Below are 18,972 nucleotides of genomic sequence, written 5' to 3'. Positions count from 1 at the left end.
GAGTCCCCGGCCTCTCTGGGTGACAAATGGGGCTCTCCCTGGTCCTCCAAGATGAAGTTGAGGATTGTGGCCCTCCTTGGGCCTGCCCGGGGTATGTGGGCCTGGCAGCTGCCTCTGCATACCCTAACGGCCGGTTTAGGGGAGGCCTAAAGGAAAGAGGAGGTGTCCCTGCCCAGGAATCCTGGAAAACAGAGTGTCCGGGTACAAAGGAAAAGGCCGGTCAAGGCCAAGGGTCAAGGCTGAGAGGAGCTGGGGGTCAGGGGAGCAGGGGGAACTCACACCACTGCACACACAACACAGATGAACTTGAATCCAAATGGTTTATTTCACAGTTTTGGCTCTTAAGCCACTTCTACTGGGAAGAAGAAACTCCCAGGAGTGACCTTTGAGAGCTGGGAGTTCTCGGGGTGGGGCAGTGTGAGGGGCAAAGTCGAACGGGCATCCCACTCCTGCAGCCTGGGCTTTCCCAGCTGATGGGGTGGGGGACACCCCGTTTCTCTAGTCCCAGCCCCCAGGGAACGGAGCAGAGGGCAGAGGGAGTGGGCTGCACCCACCAGGAAGCCTGGGAGTGCCCTTGCTGGGGGCTGGGGCAGAGGCAGCCCCGCAGGCCCTCAGGGAGGCTGGGGCTGGGGGCAGGGGTACGGTTGTGCCCGGGTACCCCTAATGTTTGACCTGATGGGGAGTCAGTTGTCCTTGACAGTCAGGGAAAGGGGCCAAAGGGGGCTCTAGACTTTCCAAGCCTGGAATGACAGAAAGTGCTGGAAGGCGGGGTTAGTGGGAGAGAGGCCTTCAGAACCAGCCTCGGGCAGGCAGCTTGGCACTCTCCCAGGCCTGGTCTATGGACTCAGAGGTGCCTGGGCCCAGATCTGCCCGGGAGGGCAGTGGCTGGGCCTGGCCTGGCAGGGGCTGAATGGACGAGGTCAGCTGGGGCTAGTGAGAGGCCGGGGACCCTCAGGGTGAGAGCAGCAGCTGGATGAGCTTCTGGAACTCCTCGCGGTGCTCATAGATGTAGACCTCAGTCTCCCAGAGGGCGTTGACCAGCACTGTGTCACTGACCTCATCCAGCATGATGTCCGTCCCCAGCTGGGGGTTCAATCTGTTCGGGCCAGGGAGGAGGGGGTCACCCTAGGATGCTCAGGCTGGGCAGGGGACGCCAGCTAGGACCAGGGTGGGCTTGGGGAACAGAGCAGACCCTTGGGGAAGGGAAAGTCCACACTAGGGCTGGGACAGGAAGTCAGTGAGTCTGACCAGGCCAGGGCACCGGGCCAAGGGCTGGGGCGGCTGAGCCCTCACCTGAAGTACTGGATGCCAACCATCTCGCACCACGCCCGCGCCCGGTCCACAGCCCGCCCGTCTGGATCCGTGCACTGGTGAGAAGCAGCCTTGGTGGGCGCCGGGCCCGCATCCCACCCGGCCCGCACCCCGCCCGGCCTGCCCTGTACTCTCGGAGCCCCGGCCTGGGGAGCCTCAGGCTCTTTCGAGTCAGGCTGAGCCACACAGCAGCAGAGTGGCTCGGGCAAAACCCCTTCCTGGGACTGCAGGGACTGTCCCAGCTGTGCAATCAGAGGGGCAGAGGTCTCAGCAGTGCCCTTTCAGGGATGGTGACTTGGGGAAAGGGTAGCGGCTGAGTGGACAGGCCTCCATGTCCCCTCTCCCTGAAGTTTTCTTTTTTTTTTTTTTTTTTTTTTTGAGACAAGGTCTCCTTCTGTCACCCAGGCTGGAGTGCAGTGGCATGATCACAGCTCACTGCAGCCTCTGCCTCTTGGGCTTAAGCAATCCTCCCACCTCAGCCTCCTGAGTAGCTGGGACCACAGGCACACACCACCATGTCCGGCTAAGTTTTTAATTTTTTTGTAGAGACGAAGTCTCATTATATTGCTCAGGCTGGTCTTAAACTGCTGGGCTCAAGTGGTCCGCCTGCCTTGGCCTCCCAAAGTGCTGGGATTACAGGGTGAGCGCCCAGCCCGCTCTGGGGCCTTTGTCCATTCTGGGCTTCTACACTGCGCTATGTTTGCAGAAAGGGATCCACAGCTAAAAAGGGTTTGAAAACCCCCCTGCTGGTGGTCACTGAGGGTCCCTGACCCGCACTGAGACTCTGAATTGTGGACTCTTTCTCCCTCCAGCTGGCTAAAGGCGATGGACAGAGCCCTGCTGTCTCCTCCGACACCAAAGGCCCCACAGGATGAGGGGAAGCCATCGACCTGGGCTGCAGACCCTGAGGGAAGTGGCCTGGGGGAGGGGCCCACACTCACACAGTCCACCACCATCTTGCCCAGTTCCTTGGCCCCAAAAACAGTCTTGGCCAGTTCCCAGGGGTTGCTGGGACGGAAGACATCTACACAGGTCACAGGCACCTGCGGGGACCTCCCTGTCCCCAGGGAGACAACGATGGAGAGTTTCTTCACCTTGTTGGCCTGACCCTGTTGGGAACAGGACAGGGGCAGTCAGAAGGGACCTTCCACAGGTAGGGGGCACGAAGGGGAGCGTCAAGGGGAGGCCCAAGACTGGGCTCTGGGGCACATGAGAACAGGGCAAGAGGTCTCTGGTGGCAAGAGCACGCCTGGCATGATTTCCAGCCAGCCTCTTGCACGTGACCCCAGAAGGGCTGGTGTAGGCATCACATGCCATCTGCTCAGGACAGCACCTGTGTACCAACAGGACCACACATACACCAGCTGCAAGAAGGATCCCGCCCACCCCATCTGATGCTGGCCCAAGTCAAGTCGTGGCCAAGGGCGGAAAGGCAGAGGCTGTTCCTTGGTGTTGGTGATTTGCCAGGTGTTTGCATCATCACTTCATTTAATCTCCAGCCAGTCTGTGGAGAGGGCACTGATCACCCAGTTTGCAAATGAGGGCTCTCAGCGAAGCTCAGGCCGGAAAGCAGCTGCCGGGGCCATGTGGTAGGGAAGTAGGGGCTAAGTCTTGAACCCGAGCCCTGGGTGCTGCCTCTCTTTTTTTTTTTTTGAGACGGAGTCTCGCTCTGTCTCCCAGTCTGGAGTGCAGTGGTGCGATCTTGGCTCACTGCAAGCTCCGCCTCCCGGGTTCACACCATTCTCCTGCCTCAGCGTCCCGAGTAGCTAGGACTACAGGCTCCTGCTACTATGCCCGCCCAGCTAATTTTTTTGCATTTTTAGTAGAGACAGGGTTTCACCGTGTTAGCCAGGATGGTCTTGATCTCCTGACCTCGAGATCCACTCGCCTCAGCCTCCCAGAGTGCTGGGATTACAGGCATGAGCCACCGCGCCCGGCCTGAGCCACCGCGCCCGGCCGCTGCCTCTCGTTTGTTTCCGAACAAGCTCTGCTGCCGATTTGCTGGATGATCTTGGGTGATGCCTCCCACTCTGGGTCCCAGGCTCCCCACCCGCATGCAATAGGAGAGTTAGACTGGCTAGTGTCTGACAGTCTCTGCCGCCTGCAGGAAGCCCGCCCTGCCTGATCTGGCCCCTAGAGGGCGCTTCTCTGTCTGCCCAGAGCCTCTGCTGCGCTGCCCAGGATGCCCTGGGGCTTTGGGAAACCACAGCAGCAAGGATGCAGCTCAGGCTCCGGGCGCTGCTGTGAACATTTCACAGACAACAGCATGCCAAGGCCTCGCAGCCTCCCCAGGCAGGCGCTATGATGGCCCCATTCAGTAGCTGCAGTGAGCACGGGCAGAACCGGGACCCCCAGAGGCGCTCTGGCTCCAGGGTCCGAGCTCAGCCACTGCGCTCGCCCACCCCGGTCACCCACCGCCCGCCGCACCACAGGGCCTCCCCTAGCATGCTGGGTCCTGCCAGCCTCTGCTGTACCTCCACAGAGGGAGGGCTGCTGCTCTTCCTCCAGATCATTGATTCTGCACTGCTCTGTCCCCAAAGGCCTCAGGATGGGTCCCGTGTTCCGTGGAGCCCTTTCCGGGCCCCCAGGCCTTTTAGCAGAGGCATCACAGTCCTCCACCACAGCACTGGCAACCCGTGGGGGCAGGCATTCCTGTTGGACTGTCTATCCACAGAGGTGAGCTCAAGGGCAAGCATGTGTCCTGTCCCCAGGCTGGCTCGAGTGGCACGTTCATGGTATGCATGCCGCCCTCCCCACTCATGCACACTTAGAGCACAGTGGTCCTCAGACCCCCCTGAGCACAGTGCTTCAGGTAGACCCCACCCATGGAACAGGTTCTGGTGAGATCAATTTGCCCGGCGTGCACATATGAATGAGTGCGTGTGTAAAAGCTACCTGCTGTCCTGGGGGTCGGTCCCTAGCACGGTTTGCTGAAACAGGATTGGCTCCAGGGAGCGGTGGGTCCAGGCCCTCTGGCCTGTGGCACTCACCTTGCGGATCAGGTCCTGGTTGTACTCATGGATCTCGGTCATGGCATCCAGCGTGGGGTTGTTGGCCAGCAGCCCGCCGTCCAGGAAGCGCCCATTGGGTCGGAAGTAAGTAGGAGCTGCCCCGCTGCTTCGGGCTGCCCGCCACACCAGCTGGTCTAGGGGAGGGGAAGGAGGGCGGCCCAGTGGCATAAGGGACTGGTATAAAACCCAGGCACTCCAGATCTCAGGGTGTGTGTGTCGGGGGCTGGGGGTGCGGGAAGAGGGGACGCTGGGAACTCTTCAGAAGCAGGACCCACGAGGCCACACTGTCTGGCTAGTTCGTCCTGGTGGAAGGCAGGTACAGCTGAAGAGTTTCCAGGGACTTTTCTAACCTGCCAGGGGCCTGACAGATCCCCCGCAATCCCTGTCCTCAGCCAATAAAGACCAGTGCAGTGGGTGGGCTGGTGGCACGGTGAGGGTGCCCGATGGCAAGTGCACGACTCCCACCCACCACCCCGCAGCCTCTCGGGCCAGTCGCTTCCCATGGATGCATCAAACATGGTTTAAACCTGAGGGCTGAGCTGGAGGCCTGAGGTTAACATTCTGGTTGAAACGAGGCTCCCGGACAGTTTCTGGAGCATCGTAGTTCCGGAAGAGGTGGAGTTCAGCCGGCTGCCGGTCAGACAGTGTCCCTGTCAGCATCACCCTGGAGAGAAATGAGGCAGGAGGACCGCTGAGCCACCCACCCATCCACCTTTCCCCTTCCCCACCATTCATGCCCCAGGAACTTGGGTAGCAGAGTGCCCACTCCAACCTCTGTTCGGGATAGGTGGGCTTCTCCCACCATCTCCCCCAAAACAGCCTCTCTCCGGCAGTGCTGGAGGAGTGTCAGATTGGTCCAACCTTGGGAGCACAATTTGGCAAAAGTTGGTTTTTTTGAAAGGCTAATCCAATGGAAAAACCTGTGGCAAGACTGATAAAACATGTCTGTTATCTGTTATCAAAACCAGGAAAAAGGGGGCCGCATCAACAGACACTGCAGACATTAGAAAAAGGAGAATTGGTTGGGCGTGGTGGCTCATACCTGTAATCCCAGCAATTTGGGAGGCCGAGGCAGGTGGATCACCTGAGGTCAGGAGTTCGAGACCAGCCTGGCCAACATGGTGAAACCCTGTCTCTACTAGTAATACAAAAATTAGGCGTGGAGGCACATGCCTGTAATCCCAGCTACTTGGGAGGCTGAAGCAGAAGAATTGCTTGAACCCAGGAGGCGGAGGTTGCAGTGAGCTGAGATCACACCATTGCACTCCAGCCTGGGTGACAAGAGTGAAACTCTGTCTCAAAAAAAAAAGAATATTTTGAACAACTCTATGCCAGTAAGCTTAAAGATTTAGGTGAAATGGACACATTCCTAGAAAAGCCTCACTTAACCAAAACTAACTCAAAAAGGTATTTAGAAACCCCGAGTGGTCAGTCTCACAACCACTAAAGAAATTAATTCCATCATCAAAAATCCTCCCACCAAGCAAACTCCAGGCCCAGAAGAATTTACTATCAAGTTCTACCATAAATTCAAAATAAAGTCACTATTACACTAACTCTTCCAAAAAAAATAGGAGGAGGAAATATTTCCTCAAAAGCCAAAATAGGAAAAAACGGGTCAAGCTCACCCACGAGCATGGACACAAAAATCTTAAACAAAATATGATCAAACTGAACCCATCAGAATTCTCTCTGGAGAAGGCACCAGTAATAGAGAGTAGGAATCAAACAGGTATTTGCACACCCGACGTTCACAGCAGTGTTATTTACAATAGCCAAAAGGTGGCAACCAAAATATCCATCAGTGGATGAATGAAGAAGCAAAACGTGGTAGATACAGACAATGGAGTTTTTCAGCCTTAAAAAGGAAGGAAATTCTGACACACGCTACAATATGGATGCCACGTGAAATAAGCCAGTCATAGCTGGGCGTGGTGGCTCACGCCTGTAATCCCAGCACTTTGGGAGGCCGAGGTGGGTGGATCACGAGGTTAGGGGTTCGAGACTGGCCTGGCCAACATGGTGAAACCCTGTCTCTACTAAAATACAAAAAATTAGCCAGGCATGGTGGCGTGTGCCTGTAATCCCAGCTACTTGGGAGGCTGAGGCAGGAGAATCACTTGAATCCGGGAAGCAGAAATTGCAGTGAGCTGAGATCACACCACTGTACTCCAGCCTGGGCGATAGAGCGAGACTCCGTCTCAAAAAAAAAAAAAAAAAAAAGAAAGAAGCCAGTCACAAAAAGACAAATACTGTATGATTCCACTTACATAAGGTACTGTCAAAGATAAAATTGCAACAAATTTAAAGATGTTAATTGGCTTTTATTGATGAACTGAGAGTCAGGCAGGCCACAAAACCAGAATAGGTTCAAAGAACTCTGGCCTGCAACGTGGTCAGGCAGTGTTGATGGGCTGAAAACCAAAGTGAGGTGTGGAGCTTAATTGGTTTGCCTTGTTTGAATCAGGTGGCCATCTAGGATTGATTAAAGCTCAGCTGTTGTAGCTAACCAGAACTCAGCTGTTTGTTACATGGGTAAATGCCTAAGCTAACTAGGTTCACTTGGCATGAGTGACTCCATATTGGTTTGGTCTGTTGGGCCTGGTACAGAATCCTGGTCCAAATCAATTATCCCCTACAAATTTTACTTAACAGTACCTGGAGTAGTTAAACTCATAGGAAGAAAAAGTAAAATGGAGCATTTCTGAATGATCTTTTCATATTTTGAAAATGAGTCCTTTGATGGATGTATGGATTTGAAATCTTTTCTCCCACTCTGTGGCTTATCTTTTTACTCCCTTTATGGTGTTTTTGTTTTATTTATTTATTTATTTGGATGGACCCATGTTCTTAATGGAGTAGAATTTATAAATATTTTTTCTTTTTATAGTTTGTGGTTTTTTTTTTTTTTTTTTTCTTAAGACAGGGTCTCACTCTATTGCCCAGGCTGGAGTGCAGTGATGGGATCACAGCCCACCGCAGCCTCAGCCTCCAGGCCTCAAGTGATCCTCCCACCTCTGCATCTCAATTAGCTGGGACTACAGCCGTAGTGCCACCATGCCCAGCTAATTGTTAGTTTTAAATTTTTTGTAGAGATGAGGGTCTCACTATGTTGCCCAGGCTGGTCTCGACCTCCTGGCCTCAAGTGATCCTCCTGCCTCAGCCTCCCAAAGAGCTGGGATTATAGGCTTGAGCCACCATGCCTGGCGTATTCCTATTTTTGAGAAGAGGTAGAAACTTCAGGGTCCATGCTTGTATCCACTTCTCTCTACTGCCCCCAAGAATAGCCATGATGTTTTTTGAAGAAGGCCAAGGTGGAGGATCTGCCGCCCAGACACCAGGACTCACCACACAGCGGTAGTTTTTTATGCTCTGTGGTCCGGGCACAGGGACAGCTTTCCAACCAGTGGAACAAAACACAGCCTGGAGCAGATCCAAGCACAGAGGGATGCTTGACCCACTGCTGAGGAAGCGGAGGGAAGGACAGACTTCACAGATGGGGCTGGGAAAATTGGCCAATTACATGGAAAACATTAAATTGGATCTTGGACTTCACCCTCATACAAAAATCAATTCCAGGTTGACAAAAGACCTCAATGTAAAAGGCAGATCTAGAGAGCTTTCCAACTTAACACAGGAGAATCGTGTGCTGCTTGGGGGCAGCAAAGGGGTTTATGAATGAGACATAAAAAGCACAAACTAGGCTGGGCATGGTGGCTGACGCCTGTAATGGGAGGCCAAGGCGGGAGGATTGCCTGAGCTCAGGAGTTCAAGACTAGCCTGGGAAACGTGGTGAAACCCCATCTCTACAAAAGATACATGTGTTGGCACATGCTAGTAGTCCCAGCCACTCAGGAGGCTGACATGGGAGGACTGCTTGAACCCAGGAGGTTGAGGCTGCAGTAAGCCATGTTCACGGCAATATACTCCAGCCTAGGCCCCACAGCAAGACCCTGTTTCAAAAAAAAAGAAAGAAAGGAAAAAGTCACAAACTACAAGAAGAAAAATATTTATAAATATTATCTACCCCATTAAGAACATGGGCCCACCAAAACCAAACAAAACAAAAAACAAAAAACAAAAACCCAGAAACACCACAGAGCAAAAAGACAAGCCACAGAGTGGGAAAAAAGAGTTAAGGTCCCTGGCCTTGAACCCTAGGGAAGACCACAGAGGGGATGCCGGGCCCCTAAGACTGGGGGAGACTCGCTTTCAAAATATGAAAAAATCACTCAGAAATGCTCAAAACACTCCTCTTGGAACACACCATTCATCCGGCCCCGAATGGGATGCATTGCTTAGTCCTAGGATTTGGGCCTCCCAAACAAATGTTTCCTGGAAATGTGACTTTCTCCTTTAGTCTGACTTAAATTAGTTCAAGTCTCGTAGGCCTTAAATTAAAGGCAAGACTGAAGCCCTCTGATTATAACCTAGTAGTCCGATCCTGGGAGCAAGTGCTGTCTGAAATGTGAGAAAATGTTTAGCCGTGTCATTTGAAAGGCTGGTGGGTTCCTTTTGCCTGGGCAGCAAAAACCCAGCCTCTGCCCAGGTGGTATCAGAGAAGGGTGGCCCAGGCTCTCTCCAGGTAAGCCCCAGACCCCTGGCAAGGCAGGGCAGAGCCAGGCCCACCAGGCCACACCCTTCCTGCACTCAGCAGGTGTCTACATGCCCAAGTGAGAGCCACACCCAAGCCCTCTGCCTCCCTGGGAAGGGGGTTCCCTCTGCTCCCCTCAAGTGTGGGGCGCTCTTCACCTGTTCTCCAGAAGCTGCTCTTCTCCCTCCCTCAGCAGGACAGGGAGCCCTCTGTCCCCAGGGAACAGCCACAGTGGGCACAGCTGCGGCCACGGCCCCAGTGCGCCAGGGCTTACTTGGGTTTCTTGACGTCTGTCATCTTGGTGTGCTCCCCAAACTCCCGCTTCAGGAACTCCTCCAGGGGCCCTGACTCATAGGGCCTGGAGCCCCGGAACACCTCATCCTTCATGCGAAAGTACACGCCGCGCATGTAGGCCATGGACTTACCTAGGAACAAGGGGGTTGGAGGTGGGGAGATGCAACGGCCACACACAGGGCTCCCGTAGAACAGCCTGCAGAGGGCCTGAGCGCAGGAGGTGGCAGGAGGAAGCGGGTTTACCGAGGCCTAAGCAAACCCACATTCTGGGCCCTTCCTTTGCAACCTCCCAGACAGACAGACAGAGAGAAACCCCCTTCCGGTTGGACACGGTGGCTCATGCCTGTAATCCCAGCACTTTGGGAGGCTGAGGCAGGTGGATCACTTGAGGTCAGGAGTTTGAGACCAGACTGCCCAACATGGTGAAACCCCGTCTCTACTAAAAATACAAAAATTGGCCAGGTGTGGTGGCGGGCGCCTGTAATCCCAGCTACTCAGGAGGCTGACAGGCAGGAGAATCGCTTGAACCCAGGAGTGGAGGTTGCAGTGAGCTGAGATGCACCACTGCACTCTAACCTGGGCAACAGAGAGACTCAAAAACCACTGAAGCCCCCCTTCAGGAGCCCCAAGGCTCTGCACCTCATCTTGTATTCATGATTTTGTATTATTTTCCTTAAAGAAGAGCCCCTCAAGAGTAAAAGCTTATAAAAGCTAGACCCACCTTGTTTGTCACAGAAAACAAGGAACAGCCCTGTCCTTTGAGCCTTCAGAACAGACAGGGCCAAGGGACCGGCTGCACCTCCAGGAAGGAGAAGCTGCTCCATCTCCCCCGTGAAGCAGTGAGTTCCTCAGGGCCAGGGATGTATAAGCAGAGGGTAGCTGAAAGGAGGCCATCTGCCCAACCGGAGGATCAGCCAGGAGACCTCTCAAATCCCCTCCGTGGCCCCTGGGAGTCTCAAGACCCCGGATGGGGAAGAAATGGTCCCTGAAGAAGGACGTGGCCCTTTTGGAGAAGAAGCTAGGACTCTGCCCACTCTGCCTGCTCAGACCTCGTGCCCGCCCTTGGACCCTATGGAAGACCAGAGAGGGGATGCTGGGACCCTGAGGCCAGGGGAGAGAGCTGGGCGCACCGCTGGAGACCCAGTCCTGACCAATTCACTGGGTGATCTCTCTGGTTCTCATGTTCCCCATCTGCTCACCTCGCAGGGCTGTGGTGAGAATCATCAAAAGGAAATGAAATACCAGTCAATAAACCGCCGTGGACACTAACATCCCGGCAACTTGACAGATGACTCTCCTTCTCCGTCCATGGGACTCTGCCCCCAGCACCTCCTGGACTGGCTGAGCCCCCTACTCCTGAGGCTGGGGGTATGCCTGGCTCAGCTCTGCGTCCCCAGCATCCAACACAGGCCTGGCCCACAGGCCCTGATACCCACCCTAGGGTGAGGAGTCTCCCCGGCACCTCCAAGACTTTGCATGACCAGGATCCAGATGTGGGGGCGCTCTGGAGAAAATGGAATCTGACCAGCACACGGGCAGGGGCACCAGTCAGACATGTTGAGTTCCAGGACAAGGCCCAGGGGGTTGGGGGGAGCTGAGGACCCTGATCTGGGAGTGCCCCTCCCCACCGTTCAGCACCTAGAAGCTCAGACAGCTCCACAGAGGAGCCATCACAACACAGGCCACCCGGCTATCTGTCCAGCAAGCCAGGCGCCTTTGCAAAGCGGCAGTGAAAAGAGACTACACGGTGGCCTGTGGCCTGGGAAATGCCAGGCTGGGAGTCTAGGGGACTGTGCTCCAGCCCAGCGACCCCATGGATGAGCTATATGACTTCAGGTCATCCCTCCCCGCCTGGGAACTTAATTTCCCAGTAAAATTTCCTGGTAAAATGAAGTGTGCAGGCAAGGGCTCTGACATCCTGAGGCTCAGTGGCTCCTCATTCCTGAGACTGCCTGCTGCGTGCACCCTGGGAATGGGATTCCTTATGTGCAGCAGGTTGTGTGGCCCCTGGTGCCTGCTTTGCAGGGGTGAGGGGAGGAGGGGTTAAGGCAATCGATAGAAAATGCTTCCTATGCTGAAATTTCACCCACCCAGCTCTACCCTCTGTGGCCAGAGGGTGGGGGATCCCCAAACCCAAGCCCATGGGCCTAGCCCTTCTCCTTCCAGCCTGGGACCCCAGCACCTGCAGCCCCGCCCCCACCTCCTCAAAGGGCTTATAACCCTCCCCTACCCCTCCACTCTCTTTTTGCAAAGCCCTGAAGACGAACTCGGCCCCCTTGAGGACACAGGTCTCAGCCCCGCCTGGCCCCATCCCCAGGGGCCGCCCTCACTGTGCAGAATGGCCAGGGCCAGGATGCCTCCAGTGCTGGTGCCTGCCACCCAGTCAAACAGGTCCTTGGTGGCCACACCCGAGGCCTTCTCGATGGCGATGAGGAGCTGGATGATGACGAGGCCTTTCACACCTCCTCCGTCCAGGCACAGCAGATGGTCATGGCTGCAGCGGGAATAGCAGTGGGAGAGAGGAGGGTCCTGCCACAGCCCAGCACTTTACTTCCACCCTCACAGCCCTTGTCCCCTGCAGCTGTGCCCTGGCAGACAGACCCAGACGGACCCAAGAAACTTCTGTCCTATGCAGGGCAGCGAGGGTGGGGGTGAGGGCAGTAAAGGAACAAATGTCTAGTATTTCAGGGGCTGGAGAGTGCAACAGAGAAAGGGAAAGGAAGGTCGGGGGATGGCTTCACTGACCAGGCGCCATCCCAGCAGGCTCTGGGCCAGTCTCCCCAACTTGGGACACCTGATTTTGGTCAGTATCAGGCCTGATCCAAAGCAGGTGCCTGACAAAGTCTGCTGGAATTAAATAAGGCTGGGGAAGGAGGGGCTGGGACCCTACAGCCAGGCCAGGAATGGGCAGTGACAGGATGTCAGGGCCTTCCACACAAGGTGGGAGAAGCAGGGGAGGAGGGAGCAAGGAGGAAGGAAGAGGTTCATGCCAGGGGCTATGGGAGGGGTGCTGCCAGCATTAGCTCATGTCATTGTCCCAAACGCCTCTGAGGTAGACCCTCCCTGACATCCCTGTGCTTATTTATTTATTTATTTAGAAATGGAGTTTCACTCTTGTTGCCCAGGCTGGAGTGCAATAACATGATCTCGGCTCACCACAACCTCTGCCTCCCGGGTTCAAGCGATTCTCCTGCCTCAGCCTCCCGAGTAGCTAGGATCACAGGCACCTGCCACCACACTCAGCTAATTTTGTATTTTTAGTAGAGACGGGGTTTCTCCATGTTGGCCAGGCTGGTCTTGAACTCTCGACTTCAGGTGAGCCGCCTGCCTCAGCCTCCCAAAGTGCTGGGATTACAGGCACGAGCCACCGTGCCCGGCCTTATTTATTTATTTATTTATTTACAGAGTCAGGGTCTCACTCTGTCGCCCAGGCTGGTGTGCGGTGGCGCAATCACAGTTCACTGCAGCCTCAACCTTCTGGGCTCAAGTGATCCTCCCGAGTAGCTGGGACTACAGGCAGGAGCCACTGCGCCTACTCTCTGCATATTTTTTTTTTTTTTTTTTTTTTGAGACGGAGTCTCGCTCTGTCGCCCAGGCTGGAGTGCAGTGGCGCGATCTCGGCTCACTGCAAGATCCGCCTCCCGGGTTCACGCCATTCTCCTGCCTCAGCCTCTCCCAGTAGCTGGGACTACAGGCGCCCGCCACCACGCCCGGCTAATTTTTTTTTTTTTTTGTATTTTTAGTAGAGACAGGGTTTCACCGTGGTCTCGATCTCCTGACCTCGTGATCCGCCCGCCCCGGCCTCCCAAAGTGCTGGGATTACAAGCGTGAGCCACCGCGCCTGGCCCTCTCTGCATATTTTTAAGTGAAGGAGGGAGTATAGCTCAGAGGTTAGGTGACGGGAACCAAGTCATATGGATGCGGACTGGACCTGGACCCGGGTCTGCCGCCTCCTGAGTCACATGCTCTCCAGCGCGCCCTGACACATCTCCCGACATCCTGCCTGTCCTCATTGGCCATGCCAATGAGGTTCAGCCTGGAACCTTCCTCTGATCTTCTCTTCTTCCCATCTCAGCTTGAATGTCACTGCCTGAGAGAAGCCTGCCCTGACGCCATCAAGACCCTTCTGCACGGCCTGCCTGCTGCTCCACCCGCTTCCTGGTGGAGGCTGCTTCCATTCCATTCGCAATCTTTCTTTTACTCTCTCCTGCGCTGACCTGGAAGCTCCACCAGGGCAGAGGCGCCTCTGCTCTGGGCAGCGTTGTGTGTCAAGAGGACGCAGGAGGTGCCTGAGAGGGCTATGGAGGAGGCCCGGGTCCCACCTCTAGGGGTCTTTTCCTGGACCAGGTACCCAGCCCTCCAGCAAGCCTAGAGGTGGCAGGGGAGGCTACGCTGTTGCTGGAGGCCAAAGCAAACTCCTGAAGATGGGGGCTGGCGACAGAGATCAACCCAGAGGGCGCAGGGCTCTGTAGCTTGGAAGGCCCAAGTGGGGAGGTACTGAGTGGTCTCCTGACTCTCACCTCAGCCCTGCTCCAGGGAGGGTTCTGAGGCTCCAGAATCTGGGGAATCTGCTTTTCCTCCCTTGGGAAATGTGGGTCCCCCCCTCAGGTGCAGCTGCCTCACCTCAGCCCCTGCACAGGTGTGTGTATGTACATGCATGTGTGTGCATGTGTGTGCGTGTCCATGTGTTTGCATGTGTGCAAGCATACGTGTGCATGTGTGTGCATGCATGTGTGTTTGCATGTGTGCATGTGTGTGTGCATGTCCATGTGTTTGCATGTGGGCATGCATGCGTGTGCATGTGGGTGCATGTGCATGCATGTGTGCATGTGTGTGTGCGTGTGTGCCCGCGTGCAAGAGCATGCAGGGGGCACAGGGGAGGGAATGCTGATGGGGCAGGGGCACCTCCAGGGCACATAACAGGGTGGCATGGAAGTGAGTGCGACGTATGGGGACCCACAGAGCTGCACTATCACTGCCTGGCCCTGGGAGTGGAGCTGCCTCTGATTCTGAGAAGAGAGCTTTCCCTGCAGGGGGCTGGCACTAGGTATAGAGTCCACAGAGAACCAGAGAGAGGCTGGGGTAGCACAAAGGACGTGGGTTCGGAAGACCCGGGTGTGAGTTGCCACCCTGACACTCACTCCGTGTGACCTTGAGCAAGTCACTTCACCTCTCAGGGGCTCAGGTTCTGCATCTGTGAAACAAGGTTACTAATTCTTCCCTGGGAAGGCTGTTAGGAACATGAGAGACTAATAAAAAATAAATGAATCAACTGCAGCAATCAAGGGAGGTGGCAACAGCACAGTGGCTGGAAACGCATTTGTCCTGGTACCTTGCCGTGCCAGCTGGCACTGATTCCAAGCACCCGGGATTATGCCTGAAGGGCAAGGCCTGGGCGTCTTCTCTTTGCATCCTGTCACCCAGGCCCGCCTCTTACAATGGGCCTGGGTACACAGCAGGTGCTGGGGAAGGCAGCCCACGCCACTATTCTGCAGAGGCAGGTGGTTAAGGAAGCCGGTAGCAGTGGGAAGCAGCTGCTGAGATCTCCCCAGGGGGGACCCGGGCATCTCCCCCTCCTCTAGCCATGAGGAGATCAGGGAGGGAGGTCAGAGCACTGCGTCAGCCCCACCAAGTCCAAGAAGCCTGGCACCCTGGGCTGGTCTCCAGAGCCTGCACCACCCGGCATTAATGAACGAGCGACACAGGCGCTCCATATTCTGTCTCTGCTGAGAACTATACGACTAGGAGCAGAGCCACTTCGCCGGCTGTGAGGGTGCAGAGAGTAAAGCCCTGAGCCCACGACAGGGGGTGGGTGAGGGGCAGGAAAGCGCACACGTTCCCCCCTCTGCCCCCGCTCTCGATCTACTTACGTCCGCTTCTCGTCCCTCATGGAGCCCAGGATGAACCCTGGCTTCCGGGCCCGCGAGATGTGCATGAGATCCTGCAGTTCTGTGAGGCACAGAGCGGGGCATGCTGTGGCCAGGCGGGTCCCCAAGCCCTGCCACCCCAGAGGTCCCTAGATCAAACCTGGGCTGTGCCTCGCCCACGGCCACGCCCTCACCCTCCCCACTCCCTCTGTCATCTGTCCCTTCCCCACAAGAAGGACTCTGTCCCAGGAGAAAGCTGACCCACAGGCCACAGGAGAGAAATGGGCTGGAGTGGGAAGGGGGGCCCACTGCTCTGGGAAGGGCTCCCCATCCTACCTAGCCAGCTCCCAGGTTCCCCTCAATCTCTTCCTCTTAAAACCCCGAGGCATGAATTCCCTTGCGTGTCCTCTTCAGACAAAGTGCTTCTTCTTGCATCGGAGCCAATGCTGTGATAACTACCTGGGGCCTAAGAATTCTTATTCCCTACTGACAGTGAGGCTCTATGAGGGTCCATGATTCGCCCAACGTCATTTAGTCAAAAGGCTGAGTCAGGACGTTCCTCAGGGTTTAAGTCCATGGATGAAGGGAGACATCCCGTGTCCTGATCCCAGGTCTGGAAATCCCAGTGGCCTCCGGGATCAGGCCCACCATCCACTCTGTCCACGTCTTCCTTTGTGTCCAAGACCTGCCCCATGCCCACCCAACTGACTAGCTGCCCCTCCCGATAAGCAGCCCAGTCCCCAGGTGCCTGGCGCAGCAGCCCGCGTGACCCCAACTCTGAGAGCCGCCCACCACTGTGCAGAGTCTAGAAGCAGCAAAGCAGAACCGAGGGCTGCGAAGCGGTGTCTCCCCCTCCCCAGGGCACAAGGCTGCACAGTGAACAAGGGAAGCAAGAGAGTGGCCGAGAGAGGCCGGGGACAGGGTGCAGGGGAGGAGGCGTGTGGTGTGTGTGCAGCTAAGAAGGATGAATTAGGGAACGAGAGCTAGAGCTAATGTCGCATGGCTAGGCTCAGTGGCCTCTCCAGGCCCAGAGTGTTACCCATCTGACGCCGCACCCCAGGCCCACCATCCGACCTGGCTTGGGTGACTGCCTGCAAAATTGAGAGATAAATATGGGAGGTGGAGGGGGGAGTTCCTGGGAGGGGAGAGAGAGGTGGAGCCAGAAGGACTAGGAGCCATGGTCACAGTGCCTCTCCAGAGCTCCAGGCTTGGTCGGGCTACCCTGGCTGGAGGTGCTGCCGCCTCCACAGTTAAAAGTCTGGCTCACCAAGGACTGGTTCCTGGCTGCCCTCTGTTCAGGGGACCCCACTCCCAAACAATTGAGGTCCCTGAGTGGGCCAGCCCACAGAAAGGCCACAGAAGAGTCCTGTCTAGTCTGGGGGTGTCTCCCTGGGCACCAAGGAATGCACCGGGGCAGATGCCAGCTGCCTGGCCACATTCAATGTCTGAAAGTCACCATGGGGCCAGGAAGGGGGCACACAGGTCTCAGGCCCAACTGAGATTCAAACAGTGTGATAGAGGTGAAGCCAGAGTGACAGAGGAGGAGCCAGAGGGCCTGGGCCCCCAGTCCCCCGACAGCACTCCTCGCTGCCCACCCTGAGCGCCCTAGGGACAGGAGGGCAATGAGAGCAGCCACCTTATGGGTGCCACTGGAAACGCCCAGGCCTGAGACTGTGTGCAGGGCACATCCTCTCAGGGGCAACGGAGCGTGGGACATCAGCCAGGGACACCCTAGACCTCTGGGATCTGCGGGTTGCTGGCTGCCTAGAGGCTGACAACTCCGGCTCCATCCTCCCCGGCTACCTTCAGTGACTTCCGTCCTGGGGATCCTGTTGCTTTAGTGGGGCCTGCTCTGATCCAGGGGCCTGGGAACCAGCTGGAGAAGAGGGAGTTGGGAGGCAAGGCCTACCTAGGTTGTTTAGGCTGATTGGTGGTGGCTGAGCCCTTTCCAGGGAGAAGGGATGACGTGGCGCTGCAGAGCCCTGCTCTGCGGGGATCCCGTGGATGGGTGGGAAGCAGTATTCGGCCCCCACGGTTCTCAGCAGAGTCAAGATCGCCTTCCTCGTGACAACTGGTCATGGTTTAGGGAAGGGGGGATCGCACAGGATCAGAAATGATGTCAACATGCAAAGGTGAGGCCCCTCCTTTCCACACTCCGTCCCCTGTTCCAGCTACCAGGCCCTGGGCACATGGGCTGCTCCAGAGGCCTCAGCCTACCCTGACAGGGAGTGCTGCCCCCAGGCTGGTACATCCCAAGCAGCTTCCTAAGGACAGAGAAGGAGGATACGGGAGCAGGAGGTCAGTGTCACCCTGCCCGATGACTGTGGGAACCCCTTCTTTCCTTCTACTCTAGCCAAGAAAGCAGGAATCCCACGGCCACATTCAGTGATTCTCAAAAATGCTAAGTGATAGTTCAGGGTTCCAAAGGGACTAACGAGCCAGACAGTGGGCACCTATTCCATTTGATGGATGGGATTGCTGAAAAGGAGGTCACAGATGCAGTGCATGCAGACACACACGTGTGCACTGGCACGCATACACTGGTGCCATCAGGTACCTGCCCACAGTGACCCCCACAGCTCCTGAAACCCTCCAGAGCGGGCTCCAGGCCTCTGGTGAGGTGGATCTGCTCTGTCCAGCTCTGAAGCTAAGGCTCACTGTGCGAGCGTGCAGCATGCACTCCTGTCCACACAGGCATGCCCAGAGCTCGTGCAGTATAGTGCATGCACCCTATGGTCATTCTAGCCAGTGGTTCCATCAGTGAATTCCCCAACAGTGGGGGATGAAGGCTGCTGCTGGCTCTCCTGTTCCCACCCCTGCTGGGAATCTTAGCACCCTGAGGTGGGGGGCGCTGCACGGAAGAGGATGCTGGTAGAGCAAGCCCCGTGCTGGGCCTGCATCTACTGCTCAGGGCCCTTGAGCTTGGGTAAGGAAGTCCCCTCTGAGTACGAGGTGCACCTGGCAGCTCTGAGCAGGGCGGGTCAGCACAGGATGCTGGCGCCTGATGGCTGGGACTTTCCTCCTTCTCAGTCCCTGTACCTACCCAACCCTCGCCCCACGCCGGCCCCAGAGTGCAGAGCACATACGTCTGCTGATCTTGGATGCTAGGAATGCAGGAGTCTCCCCAAAGTCATTCGGGGTGTCCACTTCTGCTCCAAACACAATGAGGGCCTTGACCATCTCCACGTTGTCTTTCTGTTGGGGATGGAGAGAGATGCAACAACCGGGGAAGTGAAGAACAAAGGGGCCCCTGCTTGCCGGCCCCAACTTGTCAACTCACCCAGCGGGCCTCTCCTCAGCACGGGGAGACACTGGAACCCTCACCCCCACCCAAAGTCTGCCATTTGATGGCTGGGGACCTGACAAACGGCTTAAAAGCACCCACAGGGGAGGGTGTAAGAACCCAGGCAGAAACTAGAGGTGACTCGCCCCTGCTCTACCAGCTCCGCCTCCAAGGAAGCAGTGCATCTGTGACCCTGACCCAGGAGCCATGGGGACACAGTAGGTCAGCTGCTGATGGCTTTCAGGAGTAGCAAGGAGAGGGTGGGTGAGGGCAGGGAAGGCCATCTTGCCCACCCAGTCCAGGGTGCCATCCCTGAGGGGTAACCGAACACACGTGCCCCTGATGGCAGCCTTTGGGGGAGTGTCCCCGCGAAAAGCATCACACATTCCCACACCTGGCTGCCAGGCAGGGGCGCAGAGCATGGCATGGTTTCAGAGGACACACTGGCCACCTGGAACTGTGGGCTCTGGCCTTGTCACCTTCCTCTTCTTGGGACCCAATTTCCCTGCCTAGAGAATGAAGCTGTGGGTCTAGAATGCGGTTTTCCAAACAGTTCTTCACATTCTATTAGGACATTTATGGCTACAGATATGTGTGTGTTTTCAGCATTAA

At 56.3% G+C, this 18,972-nt stretch overlaps 1 protein-coding gene across 11 annotated transcripts in view; it reads right to left on the bottom strand.

The window, feature by feature from the left end:
• Nucleotides 1-306: 306 nt before the first annotated feature.
• PLA2G6 (phospholipase A2 group VI) overlaps nucleotides 307-18,972 on the bottom strand; it is a 70,851-nt gene continuing 52,185 nt past the window's right edge. For 7 of the 11 annotated variants that reach the window (XM_055251769.2, XM_063623062.1, XM_063623061.1 and 4 more), the window contains exons 8-17: nucleotides 18,164-18,272; nucleotides 16,987-17,148; nucleotides 15,081-15,159; nucleotides 11,541-11,704; nucleotides 9,191-9,341; nucleotides 4,850-4,986; nucleotides 4,302-4,456; nucleotides 2,253-2,420; nucleotides 1,294-1,367; nucleotides 307-1,096 (exon numbers count right to left, since the gene is read on the bottom strand). In XM_055251769.2, coding sequence (XP_055107744.2) covers nucleotides 952-1,096; nucleotides 1,294-1,367; nucleotides 2,253-2,420; nucleotides 4,302-4,456; nucleotides 4,850-4,986; nucleotides 9,191-9,341; nucleotides 11,541-11,704; nucleotides 15,081-15,159; nucleotides 16,987-17,148; nucleotides 18,164-18,272 — 1,344 coding nt within the window. In that variant the 3' untranslated portion in view covers nucleotides 307-951. The remainder of the gene's footprint in view (nucleotides 1,097-1,293; nucleotides 1,368-2,252; nucleotides 2,421-4,301; nucleotides 4,457-4,849; nucleotides 4,987-9,190; nucleotides 9,342-11,540; nucleotides 11,705-15,080; nucleotides 15,160-16,986; nucleotides 17,149-18,163; nucleotides 18,273-18,972) is intronic. The other 4 variants (XM_055251775.2, XM_063623064.1, XM_063623063.1 and 1 more) reach the window with 1 other exon arrangement.

This window comes from Symphalangus syndactylus, chromosome 18 (assembly GCF_028878055.3).
Source record: "Symphalangus syndactylus isolate Jambi chromosome 18, NHGRI_mSymSyn1-v2.1_pri, whole genome shotgun sequence".
Classification (NCBI taxonomy): domain Eukaryota; kingdom Metazoa; phylum Chordata; class Mammalia; order Primates; family Hylobatidae; genus Symphalangus; species Symphalangus syndactylus.
This window is presented reverse-complemented; position numbering and strand designations above follow the sequence as displayed.